Genomic DNA, 12,889 nt, shown 5'->3' with positions numbered 1-12,889 from the left:
ACTGCTTATTCTTCACAGTGATTGGTTACAATATTAGACTTTTCTTAAATGATAGGGAATTGGTTAGTGGTTACCTCATAAAAATATTGGCGAAGAGTTTAAGTTCTGCCCATGATTTCCAGAGGCATAAGCAAGAAGTGACCAAGTCAAGTTAGTCTCCCTTGTCTTGCAAAATAAGATAAATTTTTTGATAAATTTTTTTAAAAAAGAAACAAAACTTTCATATATAGTATACAGCAGTGTTAATTATATTTATCATAGTGTCCATTACATTCCTAGTACTTAAATCTGGAAGTTTGTACCTTTTGACCACCTTCATCAACTTCCCCTCCCCACTCTGGTAATCACAAATTTGATACCCTTTTCTATAAGTTGAGTTCATTTATTTGTTTTTGATGTATAATTTATCTACAACTTTAGTTCCTGTTCTACAACATACTGTCTCAATATTTCTATATATCTCAAAATGCGTGTGTGTTCAGTCATGTCTGACTCTTTGCGACCCTATGGACTATAGCCTGCCAGGCTCCTCTGACCATGGGATTCTCCAGACAAGAATCCTGGAGTGAGTTGCTATACCCTCCTCTAGGAGATCTTCCCAAACCAGGGATCAAACCTGTGTCTCCTGCATTGCAGGTGGGTTCTTTACCACTGAGCCACCGGGGAAGCCCACATTTCAAAATGATGTAAGTCTATTTACTAGTGTCACCATACAAAGATATTACATAGTTATTGACTAAATTCTCCACACTGTACATTTCAGACCTATGACTCATTCATTTTGTAACTAGAAGCTTGTACTTTTAATCTCCCTTACCTTTTTCCCCCACCATTCTTACCTGCCTCCCCTCTAGCAACCACCAATTTGTTCTCTGTATCTATAACTGTTTCTGCTTTATGTTTGTTCATTAACATTTATTTTAGATTCCACATATAAGTGAAATCATATGGCATTTGTCTTTCTCCATCTAACTAACTTCACTTAGCGTAATACAGACCTCTAGGTCCATCCATGTTGTCGCAAATGGCAAGATTTTGTTCTTTTTCATGGCTGAGTAATATCCATATATGAATATTATATGTATATATATATATATTACATCTTTATTCATTCATCCATTGTTGGGTACTTAGGTTGCTTTCATAACCTGGTTATTTCAAGTAATGCTGCAATGAACATAGGAATGCATATATCTTTTCTAATTAGTGTTCTTGTTTTCTTTGGATAAATACTCAAGAGTAGAAGCTGAATCAAACAGTGGTTCTATTTTTAATTTTTTATCATAGTAGTTGCACCAATTTCCATTCCCACCAATAGTGCATGAGGATTCCCTTCTCTCCACATCAGAAAATAGCCATTCTGACCTTCACATCTCTTTGGCAAGTCACAAAGGTTAAGCCGCTGTTGTTTTACTTTTCAAGATCAAGGTCTTGCCCTTTATTTTTATTTTTTTCTAACATTTACTTTTTAACTTTTATTTTATGCTGCTGCTAAGTCACTTCAGTCATGTCCGACTCTGTGCGACTCACGGCAGCCCACCAGGCTCCCCCATCCCTGGGATTCTCCAGGCAAGAACACTGGAGTGGGTTGCCATTTCCTTCTCCAATGCATGAAAGTGAAAAGTGAAAGTGAAGTCGCTCAGTCGTGCCCGACTCTCAGCGACCCCATGGACTGCGGCTCTCCAGGCTCCTCCATCCATGGGATTCTCCAGGCAAGAGTACTGGAGTGGGGTGCCACTGCCTTCTCTCTTTATGCTGCTGCTGCTAAGTCACTTCAGTCATGTCCGACTCTGTGCAACCCCAGAGACGGCAGCCCACCAGGCTCCCCCGTCCCTGGGACTCTCCAGGCAAGAACACTGGAGTGGGCTGCCATTTCCTTCTCCGTTCTCTCTTTATAGTGGACTATAATTGATCTACAATGTTGTGTTAGTTCCAGGTGTACAGCAAAGTGATTCATTTATACATATAAATATATCTATTCTTTTTAAAATTCTTTTCCCTCTTAGATTATTATAGAATATTGAGCAGAGTTCCCTGTACTGTACAGTAGGTCCTTTTTGGTTACAAACGGTGTTTGTAGTGTTAAAAAGGAAACCATAGGCCCAAAACGGCATCACTTATGCTGAAGCCCATGATAACAAACTTAGATTTAATACCTCATCTAATTGCAGTTTTTATTTTCGCTGGGAATGTAGTCTCAGTCATTCATCCTGGAATTTTCTGACGAGCACCAACAAGGTAATCTGTCATTTGGACCCTCTCCATCCCACCCTCCACAATCCCTACAAAGGAAGAAGATGGAACCTGCATGATTCAAACTCATCCTTTCCCCACATAAGGTGATCTGGCCTAAAACAATCCTTTCCTTTCATTTGCTAATTGCTTCCTTGCCCGCCTTCCTCCTGCCTGTAAAAACCATCCATTCTGCACAAGGTCTGCAAGCACCTTTCTCTGTGCTAGCTGGGATACTGCCTGATTCACAAAGACTGAACAAAGTCAATTACAACTTAAGATTTACTTGGTGGAATTTTTGTTTTTTAACAACAGATAACTGGGCTATGTGCCTTATAGACAGTGCCACTATATAATTTCCCTGGAAGGTAAAGATTCGTACAGAGTAGACTAAGTCAGATGACCTGGGATGTACTGGGCTACATCTAATGGCAGTTCTTAAGTCTTACTTATGACTTTACTAATACTGCTGGCTATGTTATTTGTATTTCATCTGTTTTACAAAATTGCTGTTTCTTACACTGCCAAATGTGTGACTGAGGCCTCTGATAAAATAATATGTAGTTCCATGTGAGATCGATGATGGTAACAGTGTAACTCTAGATATGGGAAGAAGCAACAAGAGGGAATGTTTTCCTGGACCAAGAGGCTAGTAAGACAGGTGTTCCAGAGAATTTTGGATACTGTTTTATGGCCTAGAACATTGAGTGGCCTGTCAACAAAATCTTTGCCAAACCTGAGAATGGAGATTCTCAGCACCATGGGATAAAATGGTCATGAAATGCCCCCCGTTAGAATCATGATCAAATTTATGAGTGAAAAGGGGCTTTGCCAACTGAAAACTGACACTTGCCATCTATATCCACAAAGATTAAATTATGGCTACTGCAACAGCTGACCTTCAACTCCCCTGAAAGGAGTTCAGGGTGAAAATCAGAAATGAGGCACTCTGTGCTCTGAGAAAAACTGGCAGAACAGGTCTTCAGATAGTTAGATCTTTTTAGGAGAAGATTTTATGAGTCCCAATTCTTGCATCTTTTCATACCTAGAGAAACACTGACATCATTAATGGTAACATCTGCTTTGGCTATTAAGGAAAATTTTACAATTAAAAGTCAAAATAGAGTAGCTATGTTTCAAATATCCTGGGAAATAACTAGGTGATGCTATGGGTGTACTTTCAGATTAGACCTTGTATTGCTAAACACTTGAGTTTTCTGAGTCGTGTCAGGCTTGGATGCCACCATTCTCAAAACAATGTCTGCTGAAGCTAGTAACTGCAACCTTACTTTTTATAAAACTAGGCAACTGGCTACCTGGCTACAAGTCTCCCTGAAGTGCCAGGTCCAGACAGGGTTTCAGGCCTATTCTTCTAAAAAGAAATGAGATTTATTTTGTCTATTAAAATTCCAGTTATCATTCCTCCAACTACTTCTAATTGGGTATGTTACACCAAAATGGCAGACCAAGGAATTGAGATTTTTAATCATACAAGACTCAGATCTAGAACTTGGAACTCAGAAATACTTCCAATTCAGTGTCTATACTCCAAGCTGAGGCAGTCCTATGCTCCATTTTGACAGGAAGTTATCACAGTCATAGTTGCCTAGTTCCCTAAATTAAAACTGAGCAGAACTCTGTGGGGCTCTGGAGTACAGATCTGTTCTGTGTTCTCCATTTCTTGTCTGTAGGATATAGGCTTCATTCAGCCTCCTTGACCTTCCCTGAGTTTGGAAGGGTGGATTCAAACAATTGCTAATCAGGGAAGGGAGGGGATCCAGAAACAGAGGAGAAACAATCAAATAGTGGTACAGCCTTGAGACAGGGTCCTGGTTCCTACTCAAAGAAATATGCATAACAATGTCTTTTGAGTTCTTCTACAGAACTGGAGCCCTGACCCAGGTGGAGGATGGTAACTTCAGACTAAACACAAGATTCCTGGAGCATAGCCTCACCACCAACCAATAAAAAAAAAAGTCACAAGCCCTACAGCCCTTACCCCAAATGTTGCCTCCTGTTTCTGGGGACTAGTAATGACCATCCTGGTGGGTCTCCTGTTTGGCCCCTGTCTATTTCATCTCTGAGAGGAGCCAACAGTTTTGAACTAAATTGCTGTTGCTTACAAGGGTGAATGCTAGTTTCAAGCAAAAAATATCTTGGCTTAAATCAGGTAGAGAGAGATTTCTGCTCTGCTAGGCAGGCCTACACACATGCAGAGCAGGAAGAAGTTACAGAAGAAAGACCTCTGCCCCAATTCCCAAGAAGTGTCTTGAGTATGAAGTCTCTCAGGGGAGAGTTGTTAGGGGAAGCACACTGATTGAAACCGCCCACCCTGACCAGGCACCATAGTAACCATTTGCATGCGTTGTTTTACGACAGGAGGTCCTGGTAAGGAACACAGAACTAATAAGCCACCACCAACTGCAAGAGTTCGGGAAAGGTCAAAAGGAGACACTGCATGTCCGACCGCCTCTCAGAATCCTTTTTGCTGGCATCCATCTTGGCTGAACAAGGCATGCACCACCAGGAAGAACTCTGAGTCAGAATGATTGGCTAAAGACAACCCAGAAACTAATTCCATCACCATAAAACCCAAGACTGCAACCCAGTTCTGCAGAGCTGTTCTCCTGGGTTCCCTTACCCTGCTGCTCTCCGCCAGGGTACTCTTTCCCAATAAAATCTCTTGCTTTGTCAGCACATGTGTCTCCTCGGACAATTCATTTCTGAGTGTTAGACAAGAGCCCGGTTTCGGGCCCTGGAAAGGGTCCTCCTTCCTGCAACACTTCAAGCTAGGCTTCAACAGTATATGAGCTTCTAGATGTACAAGCTGGATTTAGAAAAGGCAGAGGAACCAGAGATCAAATTGCCAACATCCACCGGATCATAGAAAAGGCAAGGGAATTCCAGAAAGCCATCTACTTTTGCTTCATTGACGACACTAAAAAGATGGGAATACTAGACCACCCTACCTGCCTCCTGAGAAACCTGATTGCTGATCTAGCCCTGCTGCTGCTGCTGCTGCTGCTAAGTCGCTTCAGTCGTGTCCGACTCTGTGCGACCCCATAGACGGCAGCCCACCAGGCTCCCCTGTCCCTGGGATTCTCCAGGCAAGAACACTGGAGTGGCCAAATGGTGACGCTTCACCATGACTCCAGTAAGTGTAGTGGACACATCATTCTTTTTGACCATCAAGCTCCTGAATCCTTTCCTGTATTTCCCACTTCTTCCTCTCAAAACTGAAAAGTACAGATAACCTCTTTTTTTAGGCTCTGTTGCAGCTAGAGAGTAGGCATAAAACCTAAGTGCCACCAATCACTTATTCGCCTTGACCCCCACCCTCAACCCCCTCACCCTGCCCTCACCTGTGAGTTGGAAATTAGGGTGATCTGATCCTACTCTTATAATACTGAGCTTCATTTGCCTCACTCTGAAACTCTGGTATTGTCAGATCTGGCCTTTATTTCAAATGTTATTTCATTCATTATGAATTTTTTTTTTGCATTAACTGGTATTTTTTTAAATATTGCATTGAAATATTACTTTGATTACTGATTTTTTGCCACCCTTATAAATCTTATGCCAAGGTGAGTGTCTTGCTTATCTCACCTTAACCCGACTTCAGGCCCTGGAACGATCATTCTGAATCCATTCTGGTAAGAGTGGTGATGGCTCCGTGTAATTTCTAGAGACATCCACAGAGGTCTCATTGGCCAGAATTGCATCATATGGTCATTCTTCCTGGGAAAGCAAACTCAGCTTTTTATGATCTTCTAGAGAGGCAGGCAAAGAAAAAAGAGGTTAGTGAGAAATGAATATTGGCTCATACAGCCAATAATATTTGCCCTGGCAGTATATATTTCTTTGCTGTTCTCTTTTAATCTATTTTACTAATCTAAATGGAGAAACAGACTTCCCTCGTATCTCAGTCAGTAAAGAAACTGCCTACAATGCAGGAGACCTGGGTTTGATTTCTGCTTCAAGAAGATCCCCTGGAGAAGGAAATGGCAACCCACTCCAGTATTCTTGCCTGGAGAATCCCCTGGACAGAGGAACCTGGTAGGCTACAGTCCGTGGTACTGCAAGAGTCAGACAGGCCTTAGAGACTAAACCATCAAATGGAGAACAGACATATAGCAGAACCCTTATTAATTGACTTTTGGTTAATGGGAACACTGAACAGAGTCATTTCCTTTGTATTTTCTATTCTATATTATCTCTGCCTTTTTATAATTTTGATATAATTCACCAAATCCAAGTTTCTGTTTTATAACAGTTTTCTCTAAAAAACTCTTGGATAAACAAGCTTATAGTATATTGTCATTCTTCATCTCTGTGGGACTTGAATTACTTGGTTTGAATATTAGCACCTTTCTTTTTTTCTGTCTTGCTCCTTTTCCCAGTTTCACACCCATTAACCCTTTCCTTCTCTTTAAACATTGCTCTGAATTGTTCTTTGTCCCAAAGGTAATACCTGCTCTTCCTCCGTCAAGGGGACCTGTGATTGTATCACCAACTGAAGCTCAGCCTCTTGGCAAAGACCACAGTTCCTTAGGGAATAGGCTTCTTATCCCTGGCAGTGTGTGTCCGACCCTCTGGTGGCCGTGACATCAAATGCCTCTGAATATTCCCTCCAGTTGAGGGCAGGAACCGTGCGCGGTGCCTGCTAGCCCAGTGTTTCTCAGACTTTAACGTGCAAACAAATCCCCTGCGATTCAGTTAAAATGCAGATTCTGGACTTCCCTGGTGGTCCAGTGGTTAAGACTTCTGGCTTCCACTGGAGGGGGCACTGGTTCTCTCCCTGGTCAGGGAAGTTCAGCATGCTTTGTGGTACAGCCAGAAAGGAAAAAATAAAATAAAATGCAGTTTCTGATTCAGAAAGCCTGGGGCAGAGCTAAGATTCTGAATTTCAAACAAGTTCCCAGGTGGTTCTAATGCCACTGGCCCACATACCTTGGAGTAATAAGGAATTTAAACATATATCTGAATGAAAACGGAGGAGAAAGTGCCCACAATCCAGCAGCTCTTGGTCCCCATCAGGGCAAAGACAGAGATAAGGGAGGCACCTAGGGATGTCTCTGCAGCACTGAAGGCCCCTGCACTCGCATGCTCTTGATCCTGCGAATGTGTTTCCTTACACTGTGAGTCCTAACACCTCACTTGCCCACCCTACTTTCAATCCCAGGCCCAGTCACTGCCAAGCAACATTTTGGTAGGCATTCCTTCAGACTACTTCCTTCCTTCCCTTTTCTTTTCTTTCTTTCTAATATTTTGTGCTTTCTGCTGTAGCCCTGAGAGGTTGCTGCCAAAATGCGCAAGTTCATGATACCCAGAATGTGATGCTGGTCCTGGCTGGTCACTACTCCGAACGCAAAGCAGTCATCATGAAGAACATTGATGATGGGACCTCAGACCGGATCTACAACCATGTTCTGGTGGCTGGAATTGATTGCTATCCCTGCAAAGTGACAAGTGCCATAGACAAGAAGAAAACTGCCAAGAAGTCAAAGATTAAATCTTCTGCGAAAGTTTATCATTCCAATCAACTCAGGCCCACAAACTACTCTGTGGATAACCCCTTGGACAAAGCTGTAGTCAACGAGGACGTCTTCAGAGAACCTGTTCTCAAACACAAGGCCAAACGAGAGGCCAAGTTCAAATCTAAGGAAAGATACAAGACTGGCAAGAACAGATGGTTCTCCCAAAAGCTGCAGTTTTAGGTCTGTCTTGTTTCAGTCCCTAAAAATAACCGCCTCCCCCCCAATTATGTTTTATTTATTTTAATGAACTTTTAAGCAACTAGATGTCCTCAATTGGCTGAAAGTTATCATCGCAGATAATAATGTTTATTGTATGTTGAGTAGTGTACTGAAGTGAAGAGAAGTGAAGTCGCTCAGTCGTGTCTGACTCTTTGTGACCCCATGGACTGTAGCCCACCAGGCTCCTCTGTCCATGGGATTCTCCAGGCAAGAATACTGGAGCAGGTTGCCATTTCCTTCTCCAGGGGATCTTCCTGACCCAGGGATCAAACCCAGGTCTCCCACATTGCAGGCAGACGCTTTAACCTCTGAGCCACCAGGGAACCGTAGTAGTGTATTGGGAATCACAAATTTCATTAGAATAAATTAACTGCCAAGTGGTTAGCAATTTTCCTTTTTCTTTATATCAGTTTCAGGTGTACAGATTACTTTCTAATACACTCATAAAGACATATGGGATCATACTGTATATGATTATACTATATGTAATTATACATGCAATATTTTACATACAGTATTATACTCTTTTAAAAAATATTTATTTCTTTATCTGGCCACGCTGAGTCTTAGTTGCAGCATGTAGGGTCTTCCATCTACATTGTGGCCTGTGGAATCTTTGGGTCTAAATCCCCTAACCAAAGGTTGAACCCAAGCCCCCTGCATTGGGAGCCTTAGCCACTGGACCACCAGAGAACTCTCCAGTATTGTACTTTCATTATAGTATTTGTCCATTTATATCTAATTTATGATAGTTTAAAATCCTCAAATTAAATCCTCAAATTTAAAAGCTTAATATCAAATTCATTTAATAATCCTATTCCTCAAATATGTACATAGTTACTTTCTCTGATTTGGAAGGATTATGAGTGGTTATTATTTCTTTCTTTCTTTTTTTTTTTATTTCTTTCCTATACTTTCCTATACTTTCCAAATTTTTCACATTGGACTCATGTAACTTTTAATTTCGTTTTTATTTTTATCGAAGTAGTATGGACTTGAAAAACACAAAATTATCTACAATATTATAATGATAAATAGCAGTTCCTTGCCCCACCCACTGCCACTGGAGTTAATCAGCAAGCAGCTGCTTTCAATGCTTTTAGTTGTTTCTTCTGTTATTTATCACCTTGTTTCTAAACAACATTGCTTTTTCTTAAATTTCCAATTTTAGATATATTTTTTTTAATTTTAGATATTTTTTAACTTCCTCAAGTGAAGATGAAGATTTTACTTAGTTGCACCACAACTTCCATGTAACTTCTTCCACCACCATCATTTTCCTTAAATCAATATTTTATTCTCCAAAGAAGACATACAGATAGCTAACAGCACGTGAAAAGATGCCCAACTTTGCTAATTATTAAAGAAATGTAAATCAAAACTACAATAAGGTATTACCTCACACCAGTCAGAATGCCCATCTTCTAAAAGTCTACGAATAATAGATGCTGGAGAGGGTGTGGAGAAAAGGGAACTCTCCTATACTGTTGATGGGAATGTAAATTGGTGCAGCCACCATGGAGAACAGTATGCTGCTGCTGCTGCTGCTAAGTCGCTTCAGTCGTGTCCGACTCCGTGCGACCCCATGGACGGCAGCCCACCAGGCTCCCCCGTCCCTGGGATTCTCCAGGCAAGAACACTGGAGTGGGTTGCCATTTCCTTCTCCAATGCATGAAAGTGAAAAGTGACAGTGAAATCGCTCTTAGTGACCCCATGGACGGCAGCCTACTAGGCTCCTCCGTCCATGGGATTCTCCAGGCAAGAGTACTGGAGTGGGGTGCCATTGTCTTCTCCGGAGAACAGTATGAAAGTCCCTTAAAAAAACTAAAACTAGAGTTACCACATGATCCAGCAGTCACACTCCTAGGTACATATCTGGAAAAAACAGAAACTCTAGTTCAAAAACATATGCATATCTTTTTGCTATGAAAACCCCAATTTCATAGCAGCACTATTTACAATAGCCAAGACATGGAAGCAACCTGAGTGTCCACTGACAGAGGAATGGATAAAGAAGATGTGGTACATACATATAGCAGAATATTACTCAGCCATGAAAAGAAATAATGCCATCTGCAACATCATGGATAGACCTAGAGATTACCATACTAAGTGAAGTAAATCAGAGAAAGATAAATATTGTGTGATATTGCTTATATGTGAAGTTTAACAAAATGATACAAGTAAACTTATTTACAAAACAGAAGCAGACTCACAGACATAGAAAACCAATTTATGGTTACCACAGAGGAAAGGAGAGGAATCAATTAGGAGCTTGAGATTACCAGATGCATACTACTATAGAAAAAATAGATAAAACAAGGAGCTACTGTATAACACAGCCAAGTATATTCAATATCTTGTAATAATCTATAATGGAAAATAATCTGAAAAAGAATTTATGTGTATTTCTTACATATATGTAAAGCTGAATCACTTTGCTGTACACCTGAAACTAACACAACATTTTTAATCAACTGTACTTCAATTATAAAAGATTTTTAATTCAGTGTTTATAACTGAACCAAATGAGGCATTATAATTACCCTGTCTTTTTTTTTTAATATTTATTTATTTATTTATTTGGCACCACTGGGTCTTAGTTGAGGCACTCAGGATCTTAGATCTTTGTTGCAGCATGCAGGATCCTTAGTTGTGATATGCAGTATCTTTTAATTACAGCATGTAAACTCTTAGTTGCGGCATGTGGGATTTAGTTCCCTGACCAGGGATCGAACCCAGGCCCCTGGCATTGAGAGTTCTGAGTCTTAACCACTGGACCACCAGGGAAGTCCCATTACCCTATCTTTTTAAGCCATTTTTTTTGTTTTCCTGGAAGTTAACAATTGCTTCAGGAATTTTTCAAGGGAAAAGCCTTGCATAGTTCTAAGATATCTGTCACTGATTTATCAGCAAGTTCTCTGTCAAACTGGATAGCTTTTATCAGATTATGATCAAACAGCTCTTTTTTTTCCTGTAGGATCATCCTTCCTAGAGTTCTCTGTTTAGCCAGTGTTCTCCAGAGAAACAGGCAATAGAGTAGAGAGAGAAACAGATTTGTTTTAAACATCAGAGTTGGGGCTGCTGCTGCTGCTAAGTCACTTCAGTCGTGTCCAACTCTGTGCGACCCCATAGATGGCCTCCCACCAGGCTCCCCTGTCCCTGGGATTCTCCAGGCAAGAACACTGGAGTGAGTTGCCATTTCCTTCTCCAATGCATGAAAGTGAAAAGTGAAAGTGAAGTCGCTCAGTCGTGCCCGATTCTTCGCGACCCCATGGACTGCAGCCTACCAGGCTCCTCCATCCATGAGATTCTCCAGGCAAGAGTACTGGTGTGGGGTGCCATTGCCTTCTCCGAGTTGGGGAGAGCCAGCAAATTCTAAATCTGTAGGACATGCTGGAAACTCAGGCAAGGGTTTGCAGTCTTAAGTCTGAAATCCATAGGGTAGGCAAGTAAGCTGGAAATTTAGGCAGGATTTCTATCATCTTGAGGCAAAATTCCTTCTCCCTTGGCAAACCTCAGCCTTTGCTCATAAGGCTTTCAACGGAATGGATGAAGCCCACCCACATTATGAAGGGTTGTCTGCTCAATTTAACAGTCAAGTGATTATACGTGTTAATGATTCTAAAATATACCTTCACAGCAATATCTGGAATGTTTGACCAAACAAGGGACCATAGACTAACCAAGCTGACACATAAAATTAACCACCACACCCTCCATTATCCTAAGTAATCTCTTTCCCATTATGTTTACTTTTTTCTTTTTGGTATTTCCCTCCCAGTTAATTTCATGGCCTTCTCTTTAAAATTCAACCACATCTTTCAGTAAATCTGTCCCAGGTGAATTAAGACAACCCAACAAAGAGACTTTCCTGGTGGTCCAGTGGTTAAGAATCCACCTTGCTGAGCTTCCCTCTTGGCTCAGTGGTAAAGAATCCTCCTGCCAGTGCAGGAGACACAAGTTCGATCCCTGATCCAGGATCATGTTTGCAGAAGTCCCACATGCTGCGGGACAGCTAAGCCTGTGTGCCACAACTACTGAGACTGTTCTCTAGAGCCTGAGAGCCACAACTACTGAGCCCACATATTGCAACTTCTGAAGCCCGAGCACCTGGAGCCTGTGCTCTGCATCAGGAGAAGCCGCTGCAATGAGGAGCCCAGGTACCGCAAGTAGAATAGACTCCGCTCACTGCAACTAGCCAGCAACAAAGACCCAGCCCAGCCGAAAATAATTAATAAAATTATATGCATATTAAAAAAAAAAGAATCCTCCTTGCAATGCAGGGGATATGGGTTTGATTCTTGGTCAGGGAACTAAGAGTCCACAAGCAACGAACCCCATGCATCCAATTACTGAGCCACATGATACAACAAAGATCTCACGTGCCGCAACTAAGACCCAACGCAGCCAAATAAATAAATGACAACCCATCAAAGAACTGGTGCTAAGGTAGACAGAGTGGGAGAGTCAGTGGGTATCTCCTCCACCATCCAGCTGCCTTCTCATTTCCATGTCTTTCCCACTGTCCCAGGAGAGCACAGGGGGACAGCATATACTATGTGGTAACTGCCAATAATAAAGGCTGGTCAGAAAAGAATTTACTTGCAGCTGCAGTTCTTCAGGGAAGCCTTAGTATAATCAGCTGGCCCTGCCACCTGGTCATTTTTATCTCAATACTTAGGCTGCAAACCTGAAAACTAAAAAAAAGAGCACTAAATGCAAAAGTAACTTTTCATATTGCTTCTTGGTTTCAGACTTCTAGATATGCCATCAATACACTGTACAATGATAGCTTTGGTCATGATTTTGCCTGCCTAGAGTTTTTATTTTCCTTAAACTGAATGCTTAGTGATGGGGCCAAAATAATTGAGAAGTCTTAAGAAAAACAGATTTTAAAT

General features: G+C 41.4%; 1 protein-coding gene across 4 annotated transcripts; it reads left to right on the top strand.

The window, feature by feature from the left end:
* Positions 1–2,223: 2,223 nt before the first annotated feature.
* Positions 2,224–9,841, top strand: LOC129647634 (60S ribosomal protein L27-like). Of its 4 annotated transcripts, XM_055574694.1 has the most exons (3): positions 2,224–2,339; positions 4,612–5,386; positions 7,519–9,841. In XM_055574694.1, exons 2-3 carry the CDS (start codon positions 5,362–5,364, stop codon positions 7,947–7,949), a joined length of 456 nt encoding a protein of 151 aa, XP_055430669.1. In that variant the 5' UTR covers positions 2,224–2,339; positions 4,612–5,361; the 3' UTR covers positions 7,950–9,841. The 4 variants fall into 4 exon arrangements, with proteins under 4 accessions (XP_055430669.1, XP_055430668.1, XP_055430670.1 ...); XM_055574693.1 differs by lacking the exons at positions 2,224–2,339; positions 4,612–5,386 and adding an exon at positions 6,164–6,288; XM_055574695.1 differs by lacking the exons at positions 2,224–2,339; positions 4,612–5,386 and adding an exon at positions 7,208–7,370.
* The last annotated feature ends 3,048 nt before the right edge of the window (positions 9,842–12,889 follow it).

Source organism: Bubalus kerabau, chromosome 3, assembly GCF_029407905.1.
Source record: "Bubalus kerabau isolate K-KA32 ecotype Philippines breed swamp buffalo chromosome 3, PCC_UOA_SB_1v2, whole genome shotgun sequence".
NCBI lineage: Eukaryota > Metazoa > Chordata > Mammalia > Artiodactyla > Bovidae > Bubalus > Bubalus kerabau.
Note: the sequence above shows the minus strand (reverse complement) of the source record. Positions and strands in the feature narration are given on the sequence as shown.

Coding starts and splice junctions, on each gene's coding strand:
- LOC129647634 (XM_055574693.1), top strand. CDS start 6,234: ATGGCAACCCACTCCAGTATTCTTGCCTGGAGAATCCCCTGGACAGAG. Junction 6,289..7,518: donor CCCCTGGACAGAGGAACCTG/GTAGGCTACAGT, acceptor TTTCTGCTGTAG/CCCTGAGAGGTTGCTGCCAA.